The sequence below is a fragment of the Bubalus bubalis genome, chromosome 5 (genome assembly GCF_019923935.1).
Source record: "Bubalus bubalis isolate 160015118507 breed Murrah chromosome 5, NDDB_SH_1, whole genome shotgun sequence".
Taxonomy (NCBI): domain Eukaryota; kingdom Metazoa; phylum Chordata; class Mammalia; order Artiodactyla; family Bovidae; genus Bubalus; species Bubalus bubalis.
In genome coordinates, this window is record NC_059161.1 from 31,366,739 (window position 1) to 31,394,685 (window position 27,947).

At 55.0% G+C, this 27,947-nt stretch overlaps 1 protein-coding gene across 4 annotated transcripts in view; it reads left to right on the forward strand.

Moving 5' to 3' along the window:
• Window positions 1-27,947, forward strand: part of PRDM16 (PR/SET domain 16) — a 338,507-nt gene that overhangs the window by 277,474 nt on the left and 33,086 nt on the right. For all 4 annotated transcript variants that reach the window (XM_045165710.1, XM_045165711.1, XM_045165713.1 and 1 more), the window contains 4 exons: window positions 6,808-6,942; window positions 18,731-18,833; window positions 25,393-25,606; window positions 27,440-27,587. In XM_045165710.1, coding sequence (XP_045021645.1) covers window positions 6,808-6,942; window positions 18,731-18,833; window positions 25,393-25,606; window positions 27,440-27,587 — 600 coding nt within the window. The remainder of the gene's footprint in view (window positions 1-6,807; window positions 6,943-18,730; window positions 18,834-25,392; window positions 25,607-27,439; window positions 27,588-27,947) is intronic.

Consider the following 27,947-nt stretch of genomic DNA (forward strand, 5'->3'; position numbering starts at 1 on the left):
TTGCTTTCGTGTCCTGGCTGTTGTAAACAGTGCGGCAGTGAACATTGTGGGCAGAGGGATATTTGAAGGGAGACACCCAAGATGGAGCCTGTTTGCTGAGGGCCCCTCTCCTACCCACTACCAGGGCTGGTTTTTCACTCGGGAGCCCCAGGCAGCCCACAGAAGACTCCTGACTGCCCTGGAGTCTGAGCTTCTTACCCACCTGGCAGACCCAGGAAAGGGCCCTGCTTCTGACCAGCACCCTCGTCATACTCAACGTGAGTGCTTGCAAGGAGCCCCAGGTCTCCACAGAAGACAGGAAAGAGGCTATCTAGTTTCAAAGAGGAAACCGAAGCAGGAGCCCAGATAACCCCTGCGTTGTCACATTCAGAGTTTATAATGTCTAGCCTGGAAAGGTAACTATGATCAGAGAGTCTGCCTCCCTCTGGAGCACCCTGGAGGGATGACCACTGAGACCTCCTTGAATCCCCACAGTGACGGGGCACTCTTCCCTTCATGAGGTTCCTTGCCCACCCCACGGCCTGCCTGTAGGGGCATCTCAGCTGCTGGTCTGAGATTTCAGCAGACCCCTCCGGTTGCCAATCACCCTGAGGGGTTTCTGTGTCTGAGTGAGTCTCTCATTCATTGATTTCCCTGCAGACTTAAGGGCACTGGTTTCAATCCTCAACGTGCCTGTTTATTTCTGGTGGGTCAGGACCATGAGCTACGGCCACTGACACAGCCTGCCGTGATGGACGGAACGTGCAAGGAAGAAGCTAAGCCCCCAAACACCAGACTCAGCAGGAGCCCTCTGGGCACACCAAGGGCCAGGGACCCTCAGAACAGCCTGCTCAGCCCTGCCTTCACTGAAGCCCCTCTTCTTGTCCCCTGGGTTCTGTTGGCGAGACCAGGAATGTAAGTCCTGCTCTAGGCCAGGTGATGCTCAGGGTCAGAGTAGAATCTCCGCTTTGCCTCTGTTTTACCCTCCAGTTTTCTGAGATGCACACAGACACTGCTGGGAGAGTTGTACAGGCCCCTGCTGAGGAGGGAAAGAAAAAAAAAGGAGAAATAAACTAAGAATCAGATGGAAGGGAAGGAGGAGAGAAGAGAGCCCAGTGTGGTGAGTTCAGCGTTCTGGGCTCCGGGCTGGGTCCATAGCGCTGTGCACCCCGGGAATGTGGCAGCACAGAGTATTGGGGCATTTTGTGGGAGATGGTCTGTGAACCTGAGGAACCACAGTGGCACCTGGGGGTCAGGATTTTGAGGGGAGAGGCTCTGAAAATCCTGGGGGTATCACCTAGCATTTGGGTATGTCAGTGATTGCTGGTCTGGTCTTTGCAGGCATCTGTGGACCCTGAATACAGACAGTGTGGTTTCTGGGGTCTGGCTCTCAGCGGAGAGGCTCTGCCCACCACTAACAGGAGGAGCTCCCTAGGCAGGGGCCTAGGGCAGCTTCCTAATGGGTTCTGAGCAGCCAGGAAGGAGCAGACCTGGGAATCTGGCCCCTCAGCCCCTGCGACCTGCTGCTGCACCATCACGGTCCCCCTCCCAGGCACCGGCTTCCTCTGCAGAACCCCCATCTTGGGCTGTGCTGTTGGGACCCTGAGACCAAGACTGTCTGGCCCTTATCCCCTACCACGCATGCCCCACTGCCCCGGAACTGTCCCACGGAGACCACAGTCAGCAGCCGTGCCCTAGGAGCCCCACATGGCTCCTTCCAAGCACAAGCCCGTGGACAATGGCTCTCTCTACCCACCCCCTTCATGGGTTTAGGAGACAGGCTGGTCTCTGTCTTGGAGGAACAGTGTCCATGAGTTACCTGCTCCCCCTGGAAGCACTCCCTCCCTTCCCATTTCCTCCTCCTTCTCCCCCACCCCACCACTACCTTCCTCTCAGCCTGAGCAGGTGGGGCCCAGTGACCCGCCCCCAGGACTCCTGTCTCCTGGGCAGCCGGGTGACCCTGTCCCGCCAGTGCTTGGTCATGTCACCACCGAGCCCGTAATGAGAGTCAGGACGGAGGATTTATGAGCTCATCCAGGCTCCGTGTCCGCATCCGGCAGAGGTGTTTTCAGAAAGCCTTTCCCCCACCTCCTTCCATCAAAAGAATGGACTTTCTGTTCTAGCTACTCGTGGATGCCATAAATCCTGGCATGTGTGTGCATGTGTGTGTGTATGTGCGCGTACGCGTGCACGCATGCACATGCGGGTGCCTGCCGGCAGGACAGCCCACACAGCTTGGTGGCTGGACATGTGGCTCTGAATCAGCTCAAGAAGGTGTCTGGGTGAGAAGGATGAGACCTACGACTGGTCCCAGCACTGGGCTCAGGCCTCTTCTGCGCCGAGTTGCAGTAGCAGGACATGGACCCGAGGGGCCGGACTCCCAGGCCTGCTCCCTCCTGGCTGCTCAGAACCCATTAGACAGCTGACAACAGACGTGTCCGCATCCTCGCCGGCATGCACACCCAGGACGGGCCCATTAAACGTGAGGGAGCAAGCCCAGCAGCGAGCCCACAGATTCGAAGTGCAGGAAACCTCAAATGATGTGCAAAAAAAATTGTCAAGGTTAAGAATTTTTCCATGCCTTTGCTTCATACTCGGCCTTTCTGGTGGGGGTGATTTATGAGCTGGGGAAGCTGGTAGGGGGATAAGGGGTGGAGAGGCCAGGGGGGAAAGCGGGCAGGAGGGCAGCTTTCTTTGGAGGCCCTGGGGCCCCCAAGGCTCAGCCCCAAGCAGCCCAGAGTCAGGCTTCGAGTGCCATCAGGCAGGGGGCCCAGACACTAGATCTGCAAAGAGACCCCACCTGAGGCCATAGCAGCCTCTAGGCCACTGCCCGCCAATGTCGCCCTGGGAGATTTGGGGGTAGGGGGTGGCTGGGCCCTCCCCAGTTCATGAACCGAGCTTGCAGCCTGGACTGTGGGCTCTAATGTCACCCACTACTCCTCTGTCCACTTCTACCAGTATTGGCCTCCTGAGACAAGGCCCTGACACAGAACAAACCAGGCCTTGGGCCCTGCTGAGCTGGACCTTGACGTGTCCTTATGGGCCCTGGAAGGTCTCCTTCCTAAACAGGCAGGGAGGGGAACTGTGGCCACTCGGGCCTGCTTGCTGGGTCCCAGAGCAGACAGGGAGACCCCCTCTCTGACTCCAGACACCACGCAATGAAGGTGGGGGGCCTGGGCTGGGGGCTGCCCTGCTCCAGGGGGCCTCCAGCAGCCTCCACCCAGGAGGTGCGCAGTGGTGAGCAGGGGGCAGTGCTGGCTGAGAGAGAGACCTCAGCCCGCTCAGGTGGTAATATGAGCGTCCCAGAGGCCGCATCCATGGCTGTGAGGAGAGAAGAGCAGAGACAGAAGGAAAGGAGGCCAAGGGGAGACGGACATCACCACCCATTCTCCCCATCTGGAGTCAGGAACGGCACAGCCCACCAGGCACAGCCCCAAACAAGAAGCCAGGTCTACAGCCTCCTGCTCACCTGGCCTGAGCCTGAGCTGGGGCCACTCCTAGGAACATCTCTCTGGTCTGAAACAGAAAAGCAGCAGCTTCCAGATCAGGCTTCTGTCCTCCTGGTCCATCATCCAGGTGTCCCCAGGTGTGCCCTGGTGTGCCCCACAGAGATGAGACTGAGACATGGTCCTGGCAACTGGGGTAGTAAGGCCCACACCACCCAACCTGGTCCTGCATTGGCGCTTTGGGGACCCAAGACCAGGGTTTCTTGTGCCTCTGTGGAGGAAAGGTCAGCCTCCCCTGCTATCTCTCAGGGAGGAAGGGTTTATTCTCTTTCAGAGGAAGGAGTTAACCAAGACCTCCTCTGTCACCCCAGAAAACCACCTGGGGTGCTCACGAGGGAGAAGGGATCCCTGGACCTTGAGAGGTCTTTAGGAAGTGATAGCCATCCTGTGGTCGTCCAAGTGGTTGAGCTTGGGAACCAGGGAAGTTTCCCAAGAGGGGCTGCTGAGCACTCAGGGAAGACACACCAGGAGCTGGGCAGGGGACCTGGAGTACTTGTTGCCTCTGAGCTCTGGGCCCTGCACCCAAGAAGGATGGAGACAGGCTTGAGGCCCTGGAACAGTGTCCACGCAGGTGAGCCACTGGCTGTGTCCACATTCAGACACACTTGAGAGGCCTGTGGATGTTTGGTGAATGTGGGCCATCACGTGGAGGAGAGATGCCTGCTCCACGAGGACTGAGAGGGGCTGAGTAGGAGGGAGGGTCCTGCCATGCCCTCCTAGGGAGGCAGTGGATTGTCTGGGCGGCCGCAGGGCTGTGCGCATGCCCACAGGTGTGCAGGCAGAGGTGTGGACTTGCTCCCACGCTCAGGCAGGGCACGGGTATGGGACTGGAGGATGAACCTGGGATCATCCAGCCGTCCTACAGTGGTGCAGAATCTGCTAGAACCAAGAGTCAATGGGTTATCCTTGATCCGGCCTTCTGGGTTTCTCTGTCCCACCCCCCGTAAGTCCTTTGAGAAATGAAGGGTCAAGCACCATCTCGGGGGTGACGGGAGACATAGGGGTGCGCACGCAATGGTTGCAATAGCTCACAGTGTCATTTACCATCTCTGCATATCCCAGACTGGACCGTGGGTGGGGTGCTGAGGGAGACTGAGAGAAACAGACAGAGACAGAGAGAGTTGGCCAGCCCCCACCCGGCCACACCCACCTGTGAAGATGCTGGATGAGGGGCACAGGGATGGAGTGGGGAGGAGTGCGGTGGGGGTCCTGGGCCTTGGCCTGCCGGCCCCTCTTCCTCCCTGTGATGCAGGGAGGTGGCGGGCGCCTCGCCGAGCGGAGGTGCCACTAACCACAGCTTTGCTTGGTGGGTCTCTTGTGGGTTTCCTGCAGTTGGGGTGGGAGGTAAGAGGAGGGGCCGGCGAGAGGCGTTAGTGCTGGGGGCGGGGTCTCTCCCTGTGGCCTGGGTTCCCTCCCCGAGCCCACAGTGGCCTCCTGGTGCGGCCAAGAGCAGGTCGTGGCCCTTCACCCCTGAAGCCACACTGTCCCAGGCTCTCTGGGCTCTTGCCTTTCTTTCAGAATGAGGCCCATTCGCTTAAAGTCTCCAAAATGGAGAATCATCAGAGTGGAGGCCTCTGGGCTCACAGCTCCGTCCAGGTCCGCTCAGCAGCTGCTCGGAGACTCGTCATGACTGGGCAGCTGCCATGGGCTCCAAGGGGTGGGGTGTGGTCACACAGAAGGCCTGCAGGTGGGTTCTGGGCCTCCCACAGCAAAGCAGCCGCCTCCCGAAACCTTGCTGACTCACCGGCTGTGCAGGACCCTTGGTCCTTTAGAAAGTGTCCATGGACGTTTGGGAGGCATCTGAGCTGTTTATAAAGAGTCCTGATTCTCTGGCCAGAAGTGGGCTTCTCAGGCCTCAGGGGCAGCCTCCCTTCTCGGGTCCTCACCTATGCACCAGACGGCACTGGGGAGACCCCAGGGAATAGAGGCTGTGACACCTGTATTCAGCCTCCTCAGTTTGTCCCCTGCCCTGACCTCACTGGGTCCTCTGACACCTGCTCCTATCACACCTGCCCACCTGAACACACCTGCCCACCCACCTGAATGCACCTGCCTACCTGGACACACTGACCACCTGGATACCCTTGCCTACCTGGACACCTCTACCCACCTAGACATCCCTGCCTACCTGGACTCACTTGCCCACCTGAATAATCCTGCCCACCTGGACACTCCTGCCTACCTGGACACACCTGTCCATCTAGACAATCCTGGACACCCCTGCCCACCTGAACAATCCTGCCCACCTAGACAATCCTGCCCAAATAAATTATTCTGCCCACCTGGACACCTCGCCAACCTGGACAATCCTACCCACCTGAATTATCCTGCTCACCTGGATACCCCTCGCCCAGCTAGACATCCCTGCCCGTCAGAACACCTACTTCCGGTCCTCAGTGTAGTGGTGTCCTCAGCCCCACCCCCTCTCCTCCTAGCCTCCCAGCCCAGCTGCCCAGGAAGCTCGCCCACAGTGCCACTGGGCTCCACGGCTCTGGATCTCTGAGCAGGCACTGATAGAGCAGGTGGGAGGGACTCTGTCTACAGTTCCCACCTCAGGGCCCGGTAGCTTCAGGGAGGCCCCCCTCAGCAGGGCCGGCAGTCAGGTCTTCTGGGTGATGGCCTGCTCGGAGCTGCACGTGCCAGAGAAGCACCCTGCCTCTGCCTGTCAGAAGCATGTTCAGAGAACACAGCAACAACAAAGCACCTAACGCGGGTCGAACCCACGGGGCCCCTGCAGGCAGAGCGTCTGCAAGCCCCCGGTGTCAGGTGGAAACTTCCACTTTAAAGAACACCCAACGGTTCTCCTTCTTGCAGGCTGCTGTGAACATGCACGCTTGCACACATGCGCACACAGGCACACACGCGTGCGCACAGCACGTGCACAGAGATGCGCCTGCAGCCACACCCCAACCACACCTTCACCTTCGAGATCGCTCATCTCCAGCCCACACCCCGTGCTCTCAGCAGAGGGCTCTGTTCTCGGACACAGCGGCCTCTGCTTTTTCACATGTGGGGCGGCTTGCTGGGGAGTTTTTGCAGCCCCGGTGGCACTTTTATGGCTCTGCCAGGGCAGTGATCTACTCGGTGAGAAAGACAGGGCCATCCTCCTACCTCTGCACTGGGCTCCCTCCCGGAGGGATGGCGGGCTGGGTGGGCCGAGTGCCTCGCCGATGCCCGGAGGGTCGGCTGACGTCCAGTGGTTGAAAAGCCTTCCTCCTCTGAGCCCCAGCGGTGACTTCTCTCTCTGGGCAAACACAGAGTGCATCGGCCCTAGCACACAGGATGCCTCTGAGCCTTCTTGGTTCTCTCTCTTGCCCGGCAGATCTCCGAGGACCTGGACAGTGGGAAGCTCTGCGTGGATGCTCAGCACGCCGGGGCTGGCAGCTGGCTCAAGTACATCCGCGTGGCATGCTCCTGTGACGACCAGAACCTCACCATGTGTCAGATCAACGAGCAGGTAGGTCCGGGCTCGCACGGAGCCTTGTCCTTGGGGCCTTTGTACCGAGGTGGACGGGAATGCGGGCGCCGAGGTGAAGGGTTAACTGCGCCTCTGCCAAGCCCATCCTGCAGCGGGGGCGGGGAGGGCTACTTGACACTTGGCCAGTGCCGAGTTTCCGGGAACTTGGTGACACCCCACGAATGCCTTTGCCCCATGGCCTCGCCTGGGGCTGATGGGGCCTGAGAGCCGAAGATGACGGTTTATGGGAAGAAACGTGGCCAGGAGCAGGCAGGGACCGAAACCACAGGGTCCACATTCTGACAAATGTCACCCCTGTGAGAGAAGTGGAGAACCGGACCCCTCTGCTTGAGAGTCGTGTCTGAATGGCTGTTCATCCCAGCTGCCTGGAAGGGTTGCACACTTGCCGTCTGGAAGGCTGAGGAGAGACCCCAGCTGCCCAGAGGTCCCCGGAATTGCTGCGACAGCATAGCCGGCCTGCAGAAGTGACCGGCCACATTTTGCACAAATCCTGGCCCTGCTGGAAGCCAATTGATGTTTTTCCTGAGCTGCATGGTCTGGGCTTCTGTGCCTGTCCCACCAGAGCTAAGGAACTCTTCGGCTTCTGCTGCCGCCCCCAGGAGGTAGAAGACCCTCTTGGCATGCTGGATCCTTACCGCTTCGTGTCCATGCTGGTCCTGGGCTGCAGGCATCCAGTCTCAGGAACCAATCAAGACAGAAGATGCCACGTGGAGTTTCTACTGTGAAGACAATGTGTCCCCGGGTCTGGAAGCACTTAGTCCATGTTTTCATCACAAGTTTGCAAGCGGCCCCCAGAGACCCTGCTCGGAGCCAGGCCCTTCGGACCACGTTTTCACCAAGTCCCCAGAGTAAGTCTTCCTCAAGATGCCTGGGGGCCCATCCCCATCCATCACAGGAGTTTGCTTTTGCCTCTGTTTTGGGGTTACCCATGAGATTTCATTTGCAAAAAAAGGGTTCCATTGCTTTAAAAAATGTCTGTGGAGACCACATAACAGAGGATGCAGCTTCAAGTCATCTGTGCAAACTCTTAAAAGCCATTTGAGGCTCCTAACTCTAGAGGAAAAAAAATTTGCACCAAGAGATGCAGAGACCTCACGCCCAGGAGGCCCCAGGACCTACATGGATTGCTAGGCAACTCGCCCTCATCTCCTCAGCCCGTTTCCCGGCCATGCGGGCTCAGCCTGGACTGAGCAGCTCTTCCTCCCTCTGGTAGATACGATCTGGTGAAGCTCAGATCCACCTCTACCATTGAGATGTCTACAGCTTCCGCTGGGAACCCAATGTTCTGAAAATAAGTATTTTTTAAATTACAAAATATATTGCTGAAAGAAAACAAAAGAACCATCATAAAAAATTAGCACAGTACTTTTTAAAAAGACACTTTTTCTCCTTCTAGATGAGCATAAAATGTAAGCGAAGGAGAATTAGGTTTAAGGTGCATGGAAAGATGGTCCTTCCTTTGGCCTTTCCTTGCAGAGAGCATGGTTCCTTGGTCATGTGTCTGGGAGCCAAGGGGCAGTGAGAAAAAAAAAAAAACACCAGGAGGCCAGGTCCAGCCAGGACTGCACTTCTGTGAGATACAGAATAAAATAGTGAGGGATCCAGATTTTTTATTTAAAAAAAAATAAATGTTTGTTAGAATGTCTGAACCAAATTTAAGCCGTGAAGTAAATATCTTTATGCGGCAAGCTTCTGAAAAAGCAAGCAGACGTATTGTCTGTTCTCAAAGAGAAGTCTGTCTTCCGACATCTTTATTATTAATATTTTAGGTTAGCTTTTATTTCAGCTCCATGTAGGGTCCAGATGGAATTCACTGCCTTGCAGCAAACTTTTTCCCTTCTCAGGACCAGCAGACAGGAATACCCTTAACTCAGAGATTCCCTTTCACTCCATCCCACTTTTGTCCCTCAATGCTTCCCATTCCAAAGCTCCATCCCACAGTCAGAAACACACCTGATTCTAATACTTCAACCCAATGTGACATCAAAATTTCATCCTCGCCCGCTGGATGTTTTGAACAGCCTAAAAGTGGGAGATTCATTATCTCCACTTCAGCTCACGGACTCAGAGAGGACATGGGTGCACATTTAAGCAGACACAACAGTGAAATGGCCTGAAGCAGCAAAAATTTCCCTGCCTGGGGCCTTTCAAACCCTCCATCCTCCGAGAGAGAGAGAGGAGCCCTCCGCCAGGCCTCCACGGCCCATGGTGGGTGGTTCCTGCTATTACTGGGCAACCAATGTCCCCATCTGAAAACCTAACTGCATGGCTGTGGCCTCCAGACACCTAGGAAGGCAGTGGCCAAGAGGCACAGGGAGGCGGCCGCATCTCAGATCTCAAAGGAAAATGGGTAATTTGTGGGACGTAATTTTCCTGAGAAATAATACAAACAATTTTAAATTCTCATAATGATAGGAAAGGGCTTCCCTGATGACTCAGATGGTAAAGAATCTGCCTGCAATGTGGGAGACCCAGGTTCGATCCCTGGTTTGGGAAGATCCCCTGGAGAAGGGAACAGCAACCTACTCCAGGATTCTTGCCTAGAGAATCCCATGCACAGAGGAGCCTGGCGGGCTATAGTCCACAGGGTCACAAAGAGTCGGACACGACTTTGTGACTCACACGCACACGCACACACACACATACTAGATTTCAAACTGCTTTGTAGTCAGTCTCTTGAAACCTGGCTTTCTCTCCCCTGGGACAGCCACGTAGCCCATCAGAAGGGCTTCCGTCCCACAGTCCCAACCAGTGGAAGCTCAGCTCACTGCAAAGGGACAAACGTGACCCTGTGTGGAGCTGGAGTAAAACCGTCCCTGAAATATTAATAATAAAACAAATAATTTTGAAGACAGGCTTCTCTTTGAGAAGGAAACATTACACAGTATTAATGGGGTTTCTCGGATTGCCCTAATCCCAAGAGTTTCCACCAGGATTTCCTGGCACTTAGGAAACCCCATACATATACACACACGCACACGCAAACATACACACATGCACACATACACAGAGACACACTGAAGGGAACAAGTTCCCTCTCTCTCCCCCTCACCCCCAACCCACCCTCACACCTGTACAGGACATCACCTCCCAACACAGCACAGACACGGAAGGGAAGGCACCCAGACTGAAGATCTGAGATCCATGAAAACAGCTTCAGGGTTTCCAGGTGGTATTCGGTAGAGAAATCACTTCAATCAGAAAAGTTCTAACTTGACCCATGACCTGAACCGGGCCTCCTGGACGGTCTCCATTCCTCCGGAGACACCCACACAGGGGCAGTGGGCTGAGGTTAGGGGTCTCGACACCCTCAGTCCAGCAAGGTCTCTGCTGGCATCCAGATGGGCTGTGGGGACAGATGCAGCCTGCATGCCCCGTGTGGTTCTGAGAGGGTGGTGGGCCCTCCAGCTGCTTTGAGAGTGCTGAGGGAACCCAGACGCTGGGCAATGCATCCCCCACTGGACAGACCCCTTCTGTCTGGCCAGGCCTCGTTCTTCCCAGACACTCAGGCTCCTGACCATGTGCTCCCCACCCAGCCGTGGAGCTGCAGGGGTAGGGCTCAGAGCCCTTCACCAAGTCCTCTTCTGCACCCCTCTTGGAGCCCTGAGGCTCTCAGTGGTCTCTGCCCCACGGGACCTAGGGAGAGGTGACCAGCCTGTCCCTCCACTCTGTTCCCCGGGCACCACCCTCGGCACCAGCTCCTCCATGGAGCTCTAGATGGGGGCAGCCCTGGGCAGCAAAGGCCACTGCTGCTGCTGCTGCTGCTGCTAAGTCACTTCAGTCATGTCCGACTCTGTGCGACCCCATAGATGGCAGCCCACCAGGCTCCCCTGTCCCTGGGATTCTCCAGTCAAGAACACTGGAGTGGGTTGCCATTTCTTTCTCCAATGCATGAAAGTGAAAAGTGAAAGTGAAGTCTCTCAGTCGTGTCCGACTCTTAGCGACCCCATGGACTGCAGCCTACCAGGCTCCTCCGTCCATGGGATTTTCCAAGGCAAGAGTACTGGAGTGGGGTGCCATTGCCTTCTCCGGCAAAGGCCACAGGGGCCTTGAATTTCTCCCTGCACCCAGCCTATCACCTAAAGGTGACCCACAGGCAGTCCTGAGGCCACACGAGCTTTGGGGTGGCCCGGCTGCCAGGAACAAAACATCCACAGCAGACAGCTGTGGGGGAACAAGTTTCTCTCTGTGATTTTGGGGGGTTGTCAGACCACAGCATAGAACCCGGGGTGCCTGGTTCACCTTCCCAGCTTAGCAGGAGTGGAAGGCAAGGATACCCTGGTGCCTTGATTCACTCTGGGAGGCAAGACCCTCACCCACCCTCCCTAGGGACTTCGCAGCCCTCCCCTGCCCCCAGCATCCTCCAACTCCCACTTTTCTTTTTGGAATCGAGACCCTCAGATCTCCCTTGGGTGGCTCTTTCTCCCACCGTGATAAGCAAACAAGTTGGTTTCAGATGTCTCAGGAGACATGGACAGGAGCTGTTCTTGGATTTGTTTTATGTATTTATTTTATTAATTTATTTATTTTGGCTGTGCTGGGTCTGTGTTGCTGCGCACAGGTTTTCTCTAGTTGCGGCGAGTGGTGGCTTCTCTCTAGTTGTGATGTGCGGGCTTCTCATCGTGGTGGCTTCTCTTGTTGTGGAGCATGGGTTATAGGCACTTGGGCTTTGGTATTTGCAGCACTGGGTTCAATAGTTGCGGCTCCAGAGCATAGGCTCAGTAGTTGTGGTGCATGGGCTTAGTTACTCCTCAGCATGTGCAATCTTCCTGGACCAGGGATCAAACCCGTGTCCCCTGCATTGGCAGATGGATTCCCAACCCCTGGACCACCTGCGAAGTCCTGCATTTGTTTTAGTGATAAGAAAGAAAACAAGCACTTGGAAATAAAGTGCCCTCCAGAGCAAGCAAAGGCCGGAAGAGGCCTGCACACAGCCCAGCTCCTTCTCCTGTTCCCACATCACCTCGACAGATCAAGGATGTTGGTGGCCGGATGTCAGGTGGCCAATGAGGCTGAAGATGGTGCAACATGATACTGGGGTCACTTGCACACACTGGGGAGCATGACTCAGGGGCTGGACCCCCAGCACACCTCAGAAGGGCTGCGAGGTCCGCACTGCACCCCAACCACCTGGGCTGGCCAGCCAGGCATCAGGAAAAGCCACCACCAGCACATTCCGGGAGAAGCAAGGGTCCGCATCTTCCCAAAGCGAAAGCAGACAAAGGCTAATCTCCTTCACAGAGCATGTTAAAACAATGCCATTTTATTAGCGGATGCCCATCCTTCAGAGCCGGCACTTAGAGGATGAGAACCCAGGGTTTCCGGGCAAAGCTCAGAGCGTGTTCTTTTGCTTTCGTTTCTTCTGCCCCGACTTGGGTAGCCCCCTCTCCACTGCCCACCCCCGTGTCAGGGTTAGCGGTCTGCCAGGGCTGGGACTCTAAACGATGGCTGTGCCGTGCCTACTGCCCTGCTCTGCCCTGGTCATGGAAGGCCCATCCCTCCCTCCACGGCGTTTAAATTAAAAACGGATTGGCCGTTTCAATGGTAGCTTCCAAACAATTAGATACAATTTTCCCTTCGAAAATGAGAAAGATGAGGAATTCATTTTAACACTTCTTAAATTTGCAAAAGACTTATTTAAAAAATAGAGCAAATTATTTTGCATCAGAAAACCATTGCATTTTTATTCCCCAGAGCACACTGACCATCTCTGGGGCAAAGAATAAGGTATCAATTCACAGTACCGGTTATCATTTTCCAGAACCTTTATTTTTTCCCTCTTAATTAAGTGGAAGTGAATACTTTATTAGAAGAAGCCACTTAAGTATGATGAAGACAATTTGTGACCTGTAATTTATATTTATATTTTTTAAAAATCTAGCTACTGTATATTATATATTTTTATATTATATGTGAATGTGATAATTTATAGATAATAAATATATACATAACATCCAGGTACTAACCATACAACTAAGAAAGAGAGGGGTATACAGATGACTTTTAATGTTGAGCTGCTGGGAAGGTGACAGAATATATATATAAAGGCAGAAAGTGAAGATTTAGGCACAGACTGCTCCAGCCACACACGGGAAGAGAGGGACATGGCAAATCCAGGGGTGACAAGCCGCCTCCCCTCTCTCAGCCAGAGGAAGGGATGGTCTGCTCGTTCCTAGAGCCTGCGGGTGGTAACAAACCCCAAGCAATCAGCGCCGGCCCCTTCCTTTTCTGTCCTGAAACAGCCAGGCAGGCAAAGGGAAATAAAGACCTGCCCACACTCTCAGCAGCTCCAAACACTTGCTTCTCAGCTCCATTCTGGAGCATCACCTGGGCTGTTTCTTAAAATCCAAAGCTAACCCCTGTGCCAGCCTCAGGTCTCTGGTGTCCACAACTTTCTCCGAGAGAGAGGGTCGGCGTTTGGAGACAGCAAGCAGTGAGGAAACACGGTGACGCCTACCAAGGTCTTGAGGCAATAAGAGTGCTGGCCTCACCACCTTGCGGAGCCCGGAAAAATGCCCAGGGATAACCCTCGGTCCAGCGTCCTCTCTCTGAAGGCAGACTGGCAACTGGGTGAATTTGCTATTCAGCAAGATCTCAGAGCAATTCAAATTCCCCTTGCTGTGTGCTTCTCTCATGAAAAGCCCCTTGTATGCCATGCGAAAGCCTTCACAAATTCAAGCACAAGTGAATTCCGAAATCCAGGAAGGAGAGCGCTTAATTTTTTTTTTAAGATAAGCACCTATATTACTCAAATACGCCTTTAAAGTTTCTCAAACTGATCGGGGGTGGGGAGTGGAGTGGGGGTGGAAACAAAGGGCAGTTCGCTTATCACTTTCATGATTTTCATTTGCTCCTGGAAGGGGAGAGCTGTGGCCTGTATTCAACATACTGGCTGGTGGTCTGCAATCTAGTCCTTTCTACCCAGTGTAGGTCAGATGGAGTTTTTCACCTACTTAAATTTTAAAATTCTAAGATTAAGGTGGAATGAAAATTGTGGAACTTAAAGTCTTTGTGTTTGAAAATAGTATCTGTTCTTGCAAAACTGACTTGGTATTAAAAACAAACTTAAGGAACACTAAGGAGAAAATACACCCAAACTGTCTGCCATTATCGACTTGAAATATTTCTTTGTCTTAAAGAATGTTGTTGGAAGAAAAGAAAATGATGTTCATTTTCTTATGAACGTGGCCCATACTGAATCCAGTTTTTCTCCGTCAATTTCTCTGTCTTTTGTTGAGAACGTGGCCATGTATTTGTCCCAGCTCCGTTCACCTACAAGGGGCCGTCTCTTTGTGTCCAGAGATTGTAAAAGGGTCAGGCTAAACACAGTTAGAATCCCAAGGCCCCCTTGTTGGTGTCGGCCGCCCATGTTCAATCAGGTCTCGCCGTTGCAAAGAGATCTGAGATGCTGAACAAGGTCTTAACTCAGGATCAGTTCTGTTTGGCATTGTTATTTTTTAAAGCCGTTTAGAGCAGACATTTATTGGCGCTAGTAAAGTCAGCTGTTGCTGTGGTTTCCTCCGCTCTCAGACTCTGAAACCAGACAGAAAATTCCGCCTTGCCACACAATCCAAGGACCGAGACAGTTACACGGTGCTGGGGACGCCACTGTTCAGAGACAAGCCTGGGTACCCAGATGCCAACCTGTGAACAAAGGCAGGTCTGCTCTGAGCCTGGGAAGGAGAGTATCAGAGACCAGGGTTCTTTCTTCCTGGGGGTATAGGCTTCTGTTTCCCTCTTGTGAAAATCCTTAAGACTCAGCCCATCCTTGAAGCCCAGTTAACCCTGGGGTCTGAATATGTCCCACCAAGGGGCACACAATGAAAGGCTGGGGATAAACCAACTTCAGGAATGTTTAAGGGACTGCAATAATAATTTGGTTTCCAGGTGGCTCAGTGGTAAAGAATCTGCCTGCCAATGCAGGGGATGCGGGAGACGTGAGGTTGATCCCTGGGTCAAGAAGATCCCCTAGAGGAGGAAATGGTAACCCACTCCAGTATTCTTGCCTGGAAAATCCCACAGATAGAGGAGCCTGGCGGGCTACAGTCCATGGGGTGGAAAAGGAGTCGGACACAACTAAGCATACACACAGAGTAATAATTTATTACCGGAGGAGAAGGGAAGGAGCCGGCGGCACAGTAACTGCACAGCTTGTGCCCTAGCAGTCAGGAGACTCAGTCCCACCTAAGCCCGGCCTTAGTCCCAGGAAGTCATCCGACCCCGCAGACCAGGAAGATAAGGCCTTTGTGCTGCTGGGAACAGGTCGTAAAAGTGCCTGCCGCCTTTGTGTGTTCCAGGGCGGATCCGCGGAGCCCGGTGCCCTTAGCCAAGGCAAGGCGGACCGGCTGAGTTTTGAAAAGTTCGTGCGCTTTCCCCGTTCGCAGCTGCGCCCCTTCCTCCAGGTGGAGGCAGGTCAGGGACACCCGCTGCCGCCAGTCCGGCCGCAGGCTCTGCGATCAACTCTAATAGCTATTAACTCAATCTAGCCGCTCTAGTCCCGGCGGCCCGGGCCGACTGCTCGCCCGCTGCGTGTCCGGCGCTCGCGCCCCCTCCAGGCGCCGGGGCCACCGTCTGTCCCGAGGAGCGGGACTGGGTAGGGGGCGCCCGCCGCACACGAAACTGCTTTCCTTGCCGGGGCGCTAGACCCCACCGGCTGGGAAGGGTCGGTTCCCTCCAACGGGGTCCGAGGACTGAGTCCGCAGCTCCCGGAGCTGGGACGGGGTGGGGGTGCACAGTGGGGTGAGAGAGGGGAGCGAGAGGGCGTCTCAGAAGATCTGGAAGTCCTGGAGGGCGGGCAGGAGGCGAAAGGCGTTGCGGATGAGACCGGAGTAGACTCCCTGTTCGGAGGTGGGAGGGGGATGTCTGCAGGTCCCGGACCCTTGGAGGGGTTCGGGGCAGGGAGGGGAGGGAGTCCAGCGATCCTAGAAGGCGGGTGGGGTCCCCCGGGAGACCTGGTGGCCCACTGGGGAGGGGGGATTAGGGGTCCTGGAAGGGTGGGTGGCCCTCAAAAGGGGTCGGAGGGGGACGCAGAGCCGGAGGCGGAGGCGGGGCGGTGAGCCGCGTCAGCCCCGAAAGCCCGGCGGGAGCAGAAGTCCAGCATCTGGGGACACAGGTCAGAGCGCGCCGTCGGCCTCTCATGTTCCCGGCCCTCACGGGGCGCAGGCCTAGCCGGGGAGGATGCTACGGGCGGGTCCACATTGCCCTCTAACGGAGACCCTCGGGAAGCCACCGACCGTCGGCCGGCGCCAGCCTGCACGCAGGAACAGAGCGGCCGGCGGGCGCATTAAGCCTGCACTTGCTGGATGCGCTGGCTCATCGCTGGGATGAGAGTGCGATTACGCCTGTGTATTAATTAAGCCGTGACTCCCGGAGGTGGGATGGGTCAGGGGCTCATCCCGGCTTTGTTTCAGCATGAGATGCACTTCGGGTCTGATTCTAAAATACAGTGGCTGGAGTCTGACTTTAAAAGCAAACAATTATTTCAGCCACTGTGTAATTTCTTTTAAACTTTATATTTTGTATTGGAGTGTAGCCAATTAACAACGCTGTGATAGTTTCAGGTGGACAGTGAAGGGATTCAGCCATACATACACATGTATCCATTCTCCCCCAAACTCCCCTCCCAGCCAGGCTGCCAGGTGACAGTTGAGCAGAGTTCCATGTGCTGTATGTACAATAGGACCTTGCTGGTTATCCATTTTAAAGTTAGCAGTGTGTGCATGTCCATCCCAAGTTCCCTAACTATCCCTTTCCCCCCTCCTTCACCCCTGAACACCATAAGTTCTTTCTCTAAGTCTGTGAGCACTGTGTAATATTTTAGATAAAACAATACAAAACTGGGAGTTTAATAGCAATGGATTTAACTACAGAAGGTAATATGGTACAGTTTCTGTGCTGTGCTCAGTCATGTCCGATGCTTTGTGGCCCCAGGGACTGGAGTCCACCAGGCTCCACTGTCCATGGGATTTCCCCAAGCAAGAATACTGGAGTGGGGTGCCACTTCCTACTCCAGGGGATCTTCCCGACCCAGAGATTGAACCCACATCTCCTGTGTCTTCTGCACTGGCAAAAAGATTCTTTACCACTGTGCCACCTGGGAAGCTTAATCTCCATTTTAAAAATCTTATTTTAGCGACGTGCCAGGGAATAGTTGCCAAATGAAATTACTAGCAAGTATGTATTGTTAAGATGTCTGTACATGTGTACTTCTACGGGTTACATTCCACTATCCACATGTTCAGTGGGGAATTTGGGGACACCATGTGGCTCTGTTGTCCTTTTGAGAGCACATTGGTGTCATTCTGGAGTTAGTTGAAACTGGTGATCTGTGAGGGCATCCACAGCTGGACTTGGACTAGGGAGAAGGGAAAAGGGCCCCACAAAAGGGGGCAAACTCAGCCTTCCAGATGTCTCCCCGGGCCATGGGGGGGAGGTGAGCGGGCAGTGCCCAGATCAGCCCCCCTGTGCCTGAACTGTGCCCAGCCCAATGTCCAACCTCCAGAAGCTGCTGAAGAACCTCGAGCAGGAATGGCCTGGAGAAGCCTCCACACCCCAGGTCTCCCCAGGCAGATGGACTGGCCTCAGATCCTTCCCTGGCCTCCCAGCCAGTCCTGTGACCAAGCCTTAGTGCTCCTGGAAGTGCCTTGGTTACTGTGCTCTGAAGAGAAACCGGACATTGCATGCCTTGGACTGCGATGTCGAGGGAGTGGCATGGCAGTGCCTCCCACTGCCATGGGAGGCAGTGGACTGGTCTAACAGAAGTGCAGCCTGCTGTCTGACATTTCCAGATTTAAGATTCAGGGTTCCTGGCATCAGCCCTGCCCTTGTGAGAGTGGGCACCCCACCCAGAGGAGCTGGTTCCCTGGGCTCCAGGGAGGGCAGGGGCTGGCAAAGGCAAGGAAGGCCTCAGTCTCTCCCAGAGCCTCCCAGGCTGTTGGAGCCTGGTCCTTGGGCCTCATCCCAGACGACGCTGGTCATGCTGCCCTCCTGAGTAGCTGGAGTTTTCCAGATCATGGCCACCACCTACCTTGCAGCTGGTGCTTTTTCAGGGGACACCTTGGCAAGCTACAGGGCTGCTCAGAGTATTGACGCTGGACGCTCGTCCCTCAGAGCTTGCCTCATGCTACACACTCTACCCCGAGACCCACCTGACCCCTCTCTGTTTTCAGAGCTATCCCTGATCTCAGACCCCCACAGCTGCTGGCACTGAGCTTGTAGCTGGCGCGGGCTCCCCTCTACCTCCCCCTGTGGGAGACGTGCACACTCATCTGAGACTCACACCTGTCGACCTGGCACATGGGACCGCTGTCTGTCTTCATGGTCACTTTCATAAACATCCAAACCCACATTCAAGGGTGAAGACCCCACCCCGGCCCCAGACAGCAGAGAGTGTCTTACATACATATTGACAAAAGAAACCAGGCTCCACTTCTGATGATAGGAGCCGCTCTCGCTACCTGATATTTCCTGCTAGGACCCGCCCTGCTCGGGAACTTCGGGACTAATCCTCACCCATTTCCTCTTGCACCCCCTTTATCCAAAATCTGGATCAAACTAGCTAAAAATAGACTCTAGTCCTCCTGAGAGTATCCTGCCAAGTTCCGAAGGGGAACCTCTTAGCAGCAATTAGAAGGCAGGTCAAGGGCCCAGCGGGGCAGGCTCCCCAATGAGCAGTGTCAATGGCGTGCGGGCTGGGTGTGCACGATGTGGCTTTTAAAGCAGCCAGGCCAACAATGCTGACCCTTTCTCTCTGGTTTCTCCATCCTAGATTTATTATAAAGTCATTAAGGACATTGAGCCAGGAGAAGAGCTGCTGGTCCATGTGAAAGAAGGTGCCTACTCTCTGGGGGCGGTGCCTCCCAGCCTGGATGGTAAGCCCCCACCCACAGGAGCAGAGGCCTGGTGCTCCATCACTTGGGGTTCCCCAGCTGCTGCCCATGGTCCAGCCCCCAGGCCCCAGATGGGCAGAACCTATTCCTCCCAACAACTTCTCAATCTGAGCACTTTGCTTTCTCCTTCCTTGTGTTACGGGGGCCACAGCCTGAGTTCAGACAGGACTTGAAACAACACGACATGCTGCCTGACATCTCTGTAGTGGGAGAGTCCTAGGGGCTCTTTTTAAACTGTATAATTATCATTAGCAGCAGCAGTATACTCCCTGCAAGGCTTAAACAAAAAGACCCATTTCACAGCTTGGAAACATTCACCCCCTAGAGCTCTGTGCCAGAGGAGAGTCTCAGTCTCAGTTAAGAGAGTGCAGTGATGCCATCCATGTGTTTGAAAGCAATGACCACCTGTAGTTAAAAGCAAAAATTCCCAGAGAAAGCTTGCTGCTGCTGCTGCTGCTGTCTCTTCAGTCGTGTCCGACTCTGTGCGACCCCATAGACGGCAGCCCACCAGGCTCCCCCATTCCTGGGATTCTCCAGGCAAGAACACTGGAGTGGGTTGCCATTTCCTTCTCCAATGCATGAAAGTGAAAAGTGAAAGTGAAGTCATTCAGTTGTGTCCGACCCTCAGTGACCCCATGGACTGCAGCCCACCAGGCTCCTCTGTCCATGGGATTTTCCAGGCAAGAGTGTTGGAGTGGGGTGCCATTGCCTTCTCTGAGAGAAAGGTTAAGGGAAGTTTATTTGGTGAGAGGTAATATTTGGGCTTCAGAGGACCCCTCTAAGCAAGCTCTTCCAACAGGACTGCAGGAAGCATCTCCAGTGTCCTTTCCTCTCGGCTGGTCACACAGTATGTGTCCAGTAGATACGCTTCCATTCCTTGTTCATCCACACCCAGGCACAACTCTGATGATGCTCAAGAAAACCCCAGTCTCATACAGGCTCAGATTTCTGAAATCCAGATTTCTATTCCTCCATCCACATTGTTAAGCAGTGTGCCCATTCACCTTGGGATCCTGGAACCATTTTAAAGTGGCAGAGGAAAAGTCAGTTGGAGGAAGCTGCTTGGCAACGAGGCTGGTCAGTTAACTCCCTACGTGCTGTGGCTGAATAGATGGCATCTCTTCTCTGTGTGAGACCCCACAAGCGAGCTGAAGGCAGCCTCTGCTTCTCACCGTCTCTGGTGCTGATGATTCCATTCCTGCTAGAGAAAGGGGGAGGCTGGCTTTTCCCTTCCTGTCCTTCTTCCCTCACAGTCCCCCCACCACACACACACAAATACTCCAAGGCTTAATGATTAATGCCACTAACTGCAAGTTTCTCTAAGGAACTGCTCCAGTGTCACGGCCTGGGAGTACGGTTGACTGGGCCAGGGAGCTAGGCGTCGGAATTAGCAGGAAGCCCCCGGGAGCAGGGTGACCTTCTCAGTCCTCAAGCGTGGCCCACCTTTGTGGGGCAGCACTTTGCGCCCGTGAGTTCTTCCAAAGGCTCTCTCTAGAGAAGGACAATTCTATAAAATAGAGTCGACCCACCCTCTCCTCTAGACTTTGGTTTTAATCAGCCATTCGAGAAAAGGAAGTAGGTGGCTAAGCTCTGGGTATCAGGGGGATGGTCTCATTTTTCTTAAAATAATTGTTGAAAAGACCTGTGAGTCTTAGATAATGTACTCAGAAAGATAAATTCGACCACGCTGGGCCGTGGGGTTTTGTTTGTATGATGACCTGTCTTTCTTCCGAAAGGTTATAGAAACCTTGATTCCTGGCCCTCTTCTAATGCCTGATCTTAAATAACTTGGGTCTGCATTTTCCTAATTTATCAAACATCTGTGGGCTAATTGCTTTCCACACATAATAGTCCAACGTCAAATATTTGACTTTTCATACCCTTGGCTGTCAGGATCACTCCTTCACCTCCCAACAGCCACCCCTCCTCAGTTAACTCTGAATCGCACAGAAAGAAAATGTAAAAATGTTCCTCACTAAGATAATTATCATAAAAAATCTTTTATCCCAGTCCCAGTGAATGCAGGGCCCCTTATCACGGCAGGAACTTGGAGTGGGCTCTTGAGGGCTTTTGAGCCTCCAGTCTGTAGATTAGCATGTAGATGCCACATAATTGTGTCCCCCTGGGTTCCCTGAAGCCATTAGGCACTGATTTATTTTTCTGTTACATTCCTGCTTTGCCGCGAAAAGTTGCCGAGGGAACTTAAGACAGACGCAAGGCTCAGACTCGACACACAAGACATCGGGCCAGCATGGTCTCAGTTTAGTTGGATTTGGGCGGAAGTCAGAGCATTTGCCCCGGCCCACAGCCCCCCTCCCCGGGTTTAGACGAGGAGAGCTCAGTTCTGAGTCACAATGCTGTCTGCTCTTGTTGGGGGCAGGGGCTCTGGCAGGATGACCTCCAGGTATCATGGAAGAAGGGAGGGCGGGGGGACCTGCTCTGCCAGTTCACTGCGGGGAGCGGCCCCAACCCTGTGGACCTGGGACTGGCAGCACTCTTCCAAAGCTGCAGCTTTGTAAAGAAATTCAATTCCAATTTTCCTACAAGTGACTCAGAGCAGAGGGAAGCCACTTTCAGGTTCATTAGTTCCAGGAACTTTTTATTTTGTTTTTACTCTTTTCAGTAGAGAGGGGAAAGATTTCTCTTTCAAGAGAACTTCTTGCTCTTGGGAGAAAATAAAGAAAATCATTTCCATTCAAATATGCCTTTCTTTTGAGAAAGGCTCAAAATTGCTAACTTTTCCCCCCTCTCCAGAAAAGGTCAAGAGGATGCAGTGTATTTGTATAAAGCATGAGATAGACAGATATAACATAATACAGCACAATGTAGCATAATACAATCAGAGTGTGACATACTCTAGTGTTTCTTTTAATTGGAGTTGCTTGTGCTGGGAAAGTGAAAACCATCCAGTCCAGGCGCATCTTTCTTGCCCCATCCAGCTTGCCCTAGGTGTGTATTCGATGCCAACTTTACCTGTGTGGAAGATGAGGGGCACCTGTCCACACCATGGCATGAGTGGGCAAGGCTTGGATGTGTCCTGTTCCAGCCTCTGTCCTTCGACAGGAACAAACTTGGGTCCCTGGTGGGACGGGGACTTGGAAGGGGGGCACCCTCCATCACTGGTTCCATCACCTCCAGGACACCCTCCAATGCCTTTGAAGTGAGATGCAGGCTGAATTTTCATTATAAATCCAAATTCCAGATCCAAGCTGAAACATAAGTTGGTCAGTGCTGTGAAAAGGTGGGATTGGCCCTTCTTTTCTTTTCAAATTTCAACTTCAGTGACTGTTTTGGGCCCAGAAAGAGTGATGTTAGTGGTAAAGAACCTGCCCGTCAATGCAAGAGACACAAGTTCAATCCCTGGGTTGGGAAGATCTCCTGGAGGAGGGCATCGCAACTCACTCCAGTGTTCTTGCCTGGAGAATCTCCATGGACAGAGGAGCCTGGCAGGCTACAGTCCATATGGGTCACAAAGAGTCGGACATGACTGAAGTGACTTAGCACGCTTAGCACGAAAGAGTAAGATATGAACTGACATTTCTCACTTCCTCGTAATGCTGGTGGGAGGGCCCCTTTCAGCCTCATTCCAGCCCAGGAAGTCAGAGCAAACCCACAGCAGTGGTTTTGTGGGGCCTGTGTATCCGGTTGTGTTCTAAGATGGTGTTCTTGGTTCCAGTGGGAAGGACCCCATGTTTCTAAGGACAGGGAAGCCCTGTGGGGGATTGTGGAGGGGGGGGCACTGACATCGTGCCACCATGCACATGCCACACAGGGTGCCTTTCTTATACCCTCAGCGGGAAACTGGGACTCAGCCGCCTGCCCCCAGGCACCCAGCAGAAAGAAGGGTGGGTACCAGCTCTGCCACTTCACCTCCGGATGCTCCGGGCGAGCCAGGCGGCCTCCCCTGGCCTCTGTGTACCAGTGATAAAACCTGCGGCCTGATGCGAGGCTGGGGGGAGGAAACATAATAATGTTCCCGGGCACCAAGCCGGCCACATGGAGGCGCCCCACTGCAGGTGCTAAGCTCACAGTGGACACTTACCTGAAGCAGCATCCAGGCTCCCTTCTGCTTTATTTTTATTTGTTGTTGCTGTTTTAAATATTTATTTATTTATTTGGCTGTGCTGGGTCTTAGTTGCAGCACATAGAATTTTTAGTTGTGGTATGTAGAATCTACTTCCCTGACCAGGAATTGAACCCAGCCCCCCTGCACTCGGAGCGCAGAATCTTGGCCGCTGGACCACCAGGGAAGTCCCCTCCCTCCTGTTTTTGAGGCAACATCTCACAGACCTGCCAGTGGCTATTCTGCCATGTGTGTCTTTCTTGCCCACCTGACCCCTCCTGGGATCGTGTTTGGGGCGCCACTGTGGCACCAAGGACCAGCCCAGGGCCTTGATGGGCTTCATCTTAGAATCTTCTCTGACTTAGCTCTCCAGACAGCCACTATGCGCCCCTTTCCTTCTGGCCGGCAGCGCTGCCCGGTGGCAGGGACACCAGGCTCCTACAGGTCTTGTGTTCATGGATGCTGGCTCAAGGGTCAGCTGTGCAGCCGCTGTCCCCGCCTCCTCTGCCCAGGCTTCCGTGGTTGGTGAGGACCTGCTGGCTCTCTGGCCTCCTGCAGTCCATCCTATGTCTCGGCCTGTGTCTGGGGCAGGTCCAGGGGTCGGGGCACAGCCTTCCAAGCTCCTAGCTAAGCTCAGGTCCCCGCACACAGAGCAGGACTGGGCATTGTCCCCAGACTCCGCAGACTCTAAGCAGGCGCTGCTTCCCTGTCTTGTTCTTGATTTCCCGCGAGCAAGACCGTTCCTGACAGCCGCCTCACGTTGGCCAGTGGGCTGGGACACCAGGACTTGGTTGCACCTGGTCAGCACCGGGCCTGGCTCCCCCAACACATGCACGTCCTCCAGGCTCCCAGGGAAGGTGACAGCTGCCTCCCCGTGTGTCCCAGGGTTTTGTCCAAGGCCCAGGGGCTCAGCCAGGGGCATCTCAGGGCTGGATCCCACAGGAGTGTCTCCTTTGGGCATGGGAGCTTGGGCGCCCACCGGTGGGGGTGCCAGGTGTGGCCAGACCCTGCCCTCAGGGGTCTGTGGGAGCAGTGCGTCCGCCCTCAGGCCCAGGGAAGCTTCCAGTCTTGAGGAGGCCTCCCTGCCTGTAGCCCACCCCCCTCTTTCCCCCAAACCCTGGCCACAGGCTCATGTTGCCTAGCCACCCTTCCCTCCTCAGCAATCTGGGACATTGACGGTGGCCCTTCTGCCACAAGGAGGGGGCAGGAGGCAGTCCCCCGCCTCCCTCCATGTCCCCACCTCCCTGGCTTCTGTACCCCTCAGGGTCAGGCCCTTCCAGTTAGCATCCAGCCCAAGGTCAAGGCTCTGCCCACAGCGGGTCCCAGAGGTCCTTGATCATGTGCACATGCACACTCTCACACATAAATGCACACATGCCCACACAGATTCACACCAACACACTAAAACATGCACAAATACAATCACAACTCATACACACATTCAGAGACACAAACGTGTGCATACAAGTGTGTATTCACCCACAAATGTGCATGCACTCACGAATACACAGGCACACCCAACACACTAACTCATGGGTGGTCATGCACACAAATGTGTACACTTAACATGCACGCATGTGTGCACACATAACACATATGCATGCACAGAAACACATCCATTCACATGTGCCAAGTAAGCACACAACATGAACACACAAACATGCACAAAGGCAGGCGTACAAGTGTGAAGCTACACAGACATGCAAATTTTCGTACTAGCCACAGAGAGAAATACATGCACACATACACAGGAATACACATGACACCAGCACAAACATGAGCACAAATGCACAAAAAATGCCTGCACACCCGTGCAAAAGTGCCCCGAGAAGGCGGCAGACATGCTGGAGTATCCACCCATGTTCACACACAGCTGCATACCCATGCACAAGGAGCACACACGTTCACACAGCCACTCACAAGAACACCTTTTGATTCATTTGTGTGGGTTCACTATCCAGACCTGGGGGACACGGGGTGGTCCTCGGCAGGGAAGAAGGGGCCCCTGCTCTGGGGAGAAGCTGGGTCCAGGCAGCCACGGGTGGAGAATGGCTCGGAGGTCGTTCCGCGGGACTCACAGCTCCAAGCTGTCTGGCTTGGCAGGGTCCGCAGGATGCTGCCTCGTAAACTTCATAGTAGCCGCCTTCTTTTTATTTGTTTGACCTTGACAATCGTTTATGATATGCACCAGAGCCCAGCCGTCTCTCCTCCTAATTCATACACAAAGCACTTAGCCTGACTTCCTTCTCTGCTCCCGGCCGGCGCGGGGCCCAACACTCCTCAGAATTTCTTATGGTGGAGTCTAGGGTCCCTCTGGGTCCCCGGGGCAGCCTCTCTCAGCACAGAACGTGAGCGGGAAGGATGCTGGAGCCTGGGGGCAGGCCCGCGGGCTCCCCGGACCCCCTGCAGCCCCCGGGCCTGGATGGGCCTGGGGTGGGTCCTGGGCGCCTCCCCACGCTGGTCCTCTCTCCCCTGCAGAGGAGCCCACGTTCCGCTGCGACGCGTGTGACGAGCTCTTCCCGTCCAAGCTGGACCTGCGGCGCCACAAGAAGTACACGTGCAGCTCAGTGGGGGCCGCGCTCTACGAGGGTCTGGCCGAGGAGCTCAAGCCTGAGGGCCTGGGCGGTGGCGGCGGTGACGGGCAGGCCCACGAGTGCAAGGACTGCGAACGGATGTTCCCCACCAAGTACAGGTGCAGCCCCACCCCCGCCGCCCGCCTCCCCCACCCCCCAGGAGCATCACGGACAGCTGAGTCAGTTAGCCCTGGGAGCACAGGGGGAGCCCTGAGAAGGGCAGAGGTCAGCCTTGGGCCCTCCAGCCTGCCCAGGCTGAGAAACCCAAGGCTCTATAGGACATGGAGATATGCCCTTGGGGCAGGAACCCGGCCCACTCATCTGCTCTTGGGGACAATGCAGGCCCACGAGCTGGCAGTTGGAGGTCACGGCTCACACCCTGACCCTAAAGGCCTGGCCCCTGGTCAGAGCTTCCCCGCCCACAGAGGATCCTCAAGGCACCCACTGGACCCACTGCTGCAACCCCCCCATCATGTCACCAGGGCTGAGCTGTGGGGAAAGACTTGAAGGAAGTCAGGAACGCAGGCCAGGCCCCCAGATATGCAAGGGTCAAGCCCCAGCACCATTTCCAGGGTGAGGTCCAGGGCCAGGCTGGGGGACACTGCCCAAGGGGTTCTGGAGTGGCCTGACCCTCTGGACACATGCAGACCCCTTCCCAGACAGTGGATGTGGGCAGGAAGGGGCCACCCAGGGGTCCCTTCACCCCCCACCCCAGGTACCAGCCTCTGTGTCCCATGGAAGCCCCCACCTGTCCCAGGAGACTTCATGGATGTAGGCACAGATGTCCAGCCAGCCATGCGATGGCCAGACGCAGCCTCCCAGGCCCCAAGGCAAGGCAGGAGTCAGGACCTGGGAGCTGGGGACCCGAGGGGGGAGAACCAGGCCCTAAAGTCCCCGGGCTCCAGGGACCGGTGAAGACCTTCACAACCTGTGCCCGTCCTCCGCCTCTGAGGATTTCCTCCGGGGCAGCCCCTGCAAAGTCAGAGTGAAAGCCCATCAGGTCACTAACTGGCTGTAGGATGGAGGGGAATTGAATGCCAATCCCCTCACAGCCCCCTGGGGACGGGAAACCCTCCACCCAGAACGGATGACTGAGAAAATAAGAGTTTGGGCAAATTCCGACCGAGGCCCTTGGCGGTAAGCGCTGCTCAAGAGGACCCGTGTTTTCTTTACATAAACACATAAATCACAATTAACAACAGGGGAAAAGATACAATCTGCCGGGTGCTGGAGAACCAGGCGTTTCTGATCTAAATGGATGGCTGGGCCCCGTAATTAACGGGCCGTGATGTATTGCTGCTTTGCTCATGAAGATTAACGGTCATACCTGGGACAGGAGGAGAAGTAGGGCATCCCCCAAGGTGGGGTGGGGGGGCTCCAGGCAGCCTGTTCATCCAAGTTCTCCCCTCCCCGCAGCTGTGCCTGCCTTCCCATCACATCTCACTTGGAGACCCCTTGCTCACTCCTGCCACCCCCATGGTGTATGCATGGTGGGCAGCTTTTCAGTCTGACTTGGCCGGGGGGCATGCTCTGGGCACTCAGAGTGGTGGCCTTGGGTTTCCTGGGCCGCACCCCAACTCCAGGGCTCCTCTGGGACTCGTGGCAATGTTGGAAGTTTCTAGACCCATTTTTTGTTAGGCCCAAGGTTAGCATCAAGGGGAAGTTTGTCTTGAAATACAGAAGTGTGAGCTGGGGCCCCGCCTGGCTCTGGATGCCTGGGGGTGGTCTTGGGTGAGGGCCCGAACTCCATCCATGCCCTGGCTTCCCCCCGCCATCTGACATGGGAAGGCCATGTCTGCTGGTCCACCCAGTTGCCCTGTCCAGGCAGGAGGCAGACAGACTGGCTGCCAGGCCTCTCTCTGCTCTTGGAGCAGGAGGTGGCAGGGGCTCTGAGGGGCGGGGATGAGGCCCTACCCTCCGGGCCCCTGGTGATCCTGGTCTCCCATGTGCAGCTTGGAGCAGCACATGGTTGTCCACACGGAGGAGCGAGAGTACAAGTGTGACCAGTGTCCCAAGGCCTTCAACTGGAAGTCCAACCTCATCCGCCACCAGATGTCCCACGACAGCGGCAAGCGCTTCGAATGTGAAAACTGCGTGAAGGTAAGCGGGCTCGCCCCGCTGGCCCCGCCCATGCCAAGATGCAGAGCACGTGTGGGGGCCACAGGCCCCGAGCCATTCGAGAGGAAGACAGGAAGTGTGCGGGGTTGCACAGCAGGGAAGCAGAGGGGGGCCAGACCCAGGTCCTCTCGGGTTCCCACCTACATGGCAGGACAGACTCCTGGGTCAAAGACCCAGACCTTAAGAAAGCTTCTGAGCTCCTGTCTGGAGCACCCTCAGGGCCACACTTCTGTCGGGAATTATTATTGAAGAACCAGAGTCCAGGGAGGCCTGACAGCCCACCTAAGGCCATCCAGCAGGTCACTGCTCCAGCAGAGACCTGTCCGGCCAGGCTCAGGGTGG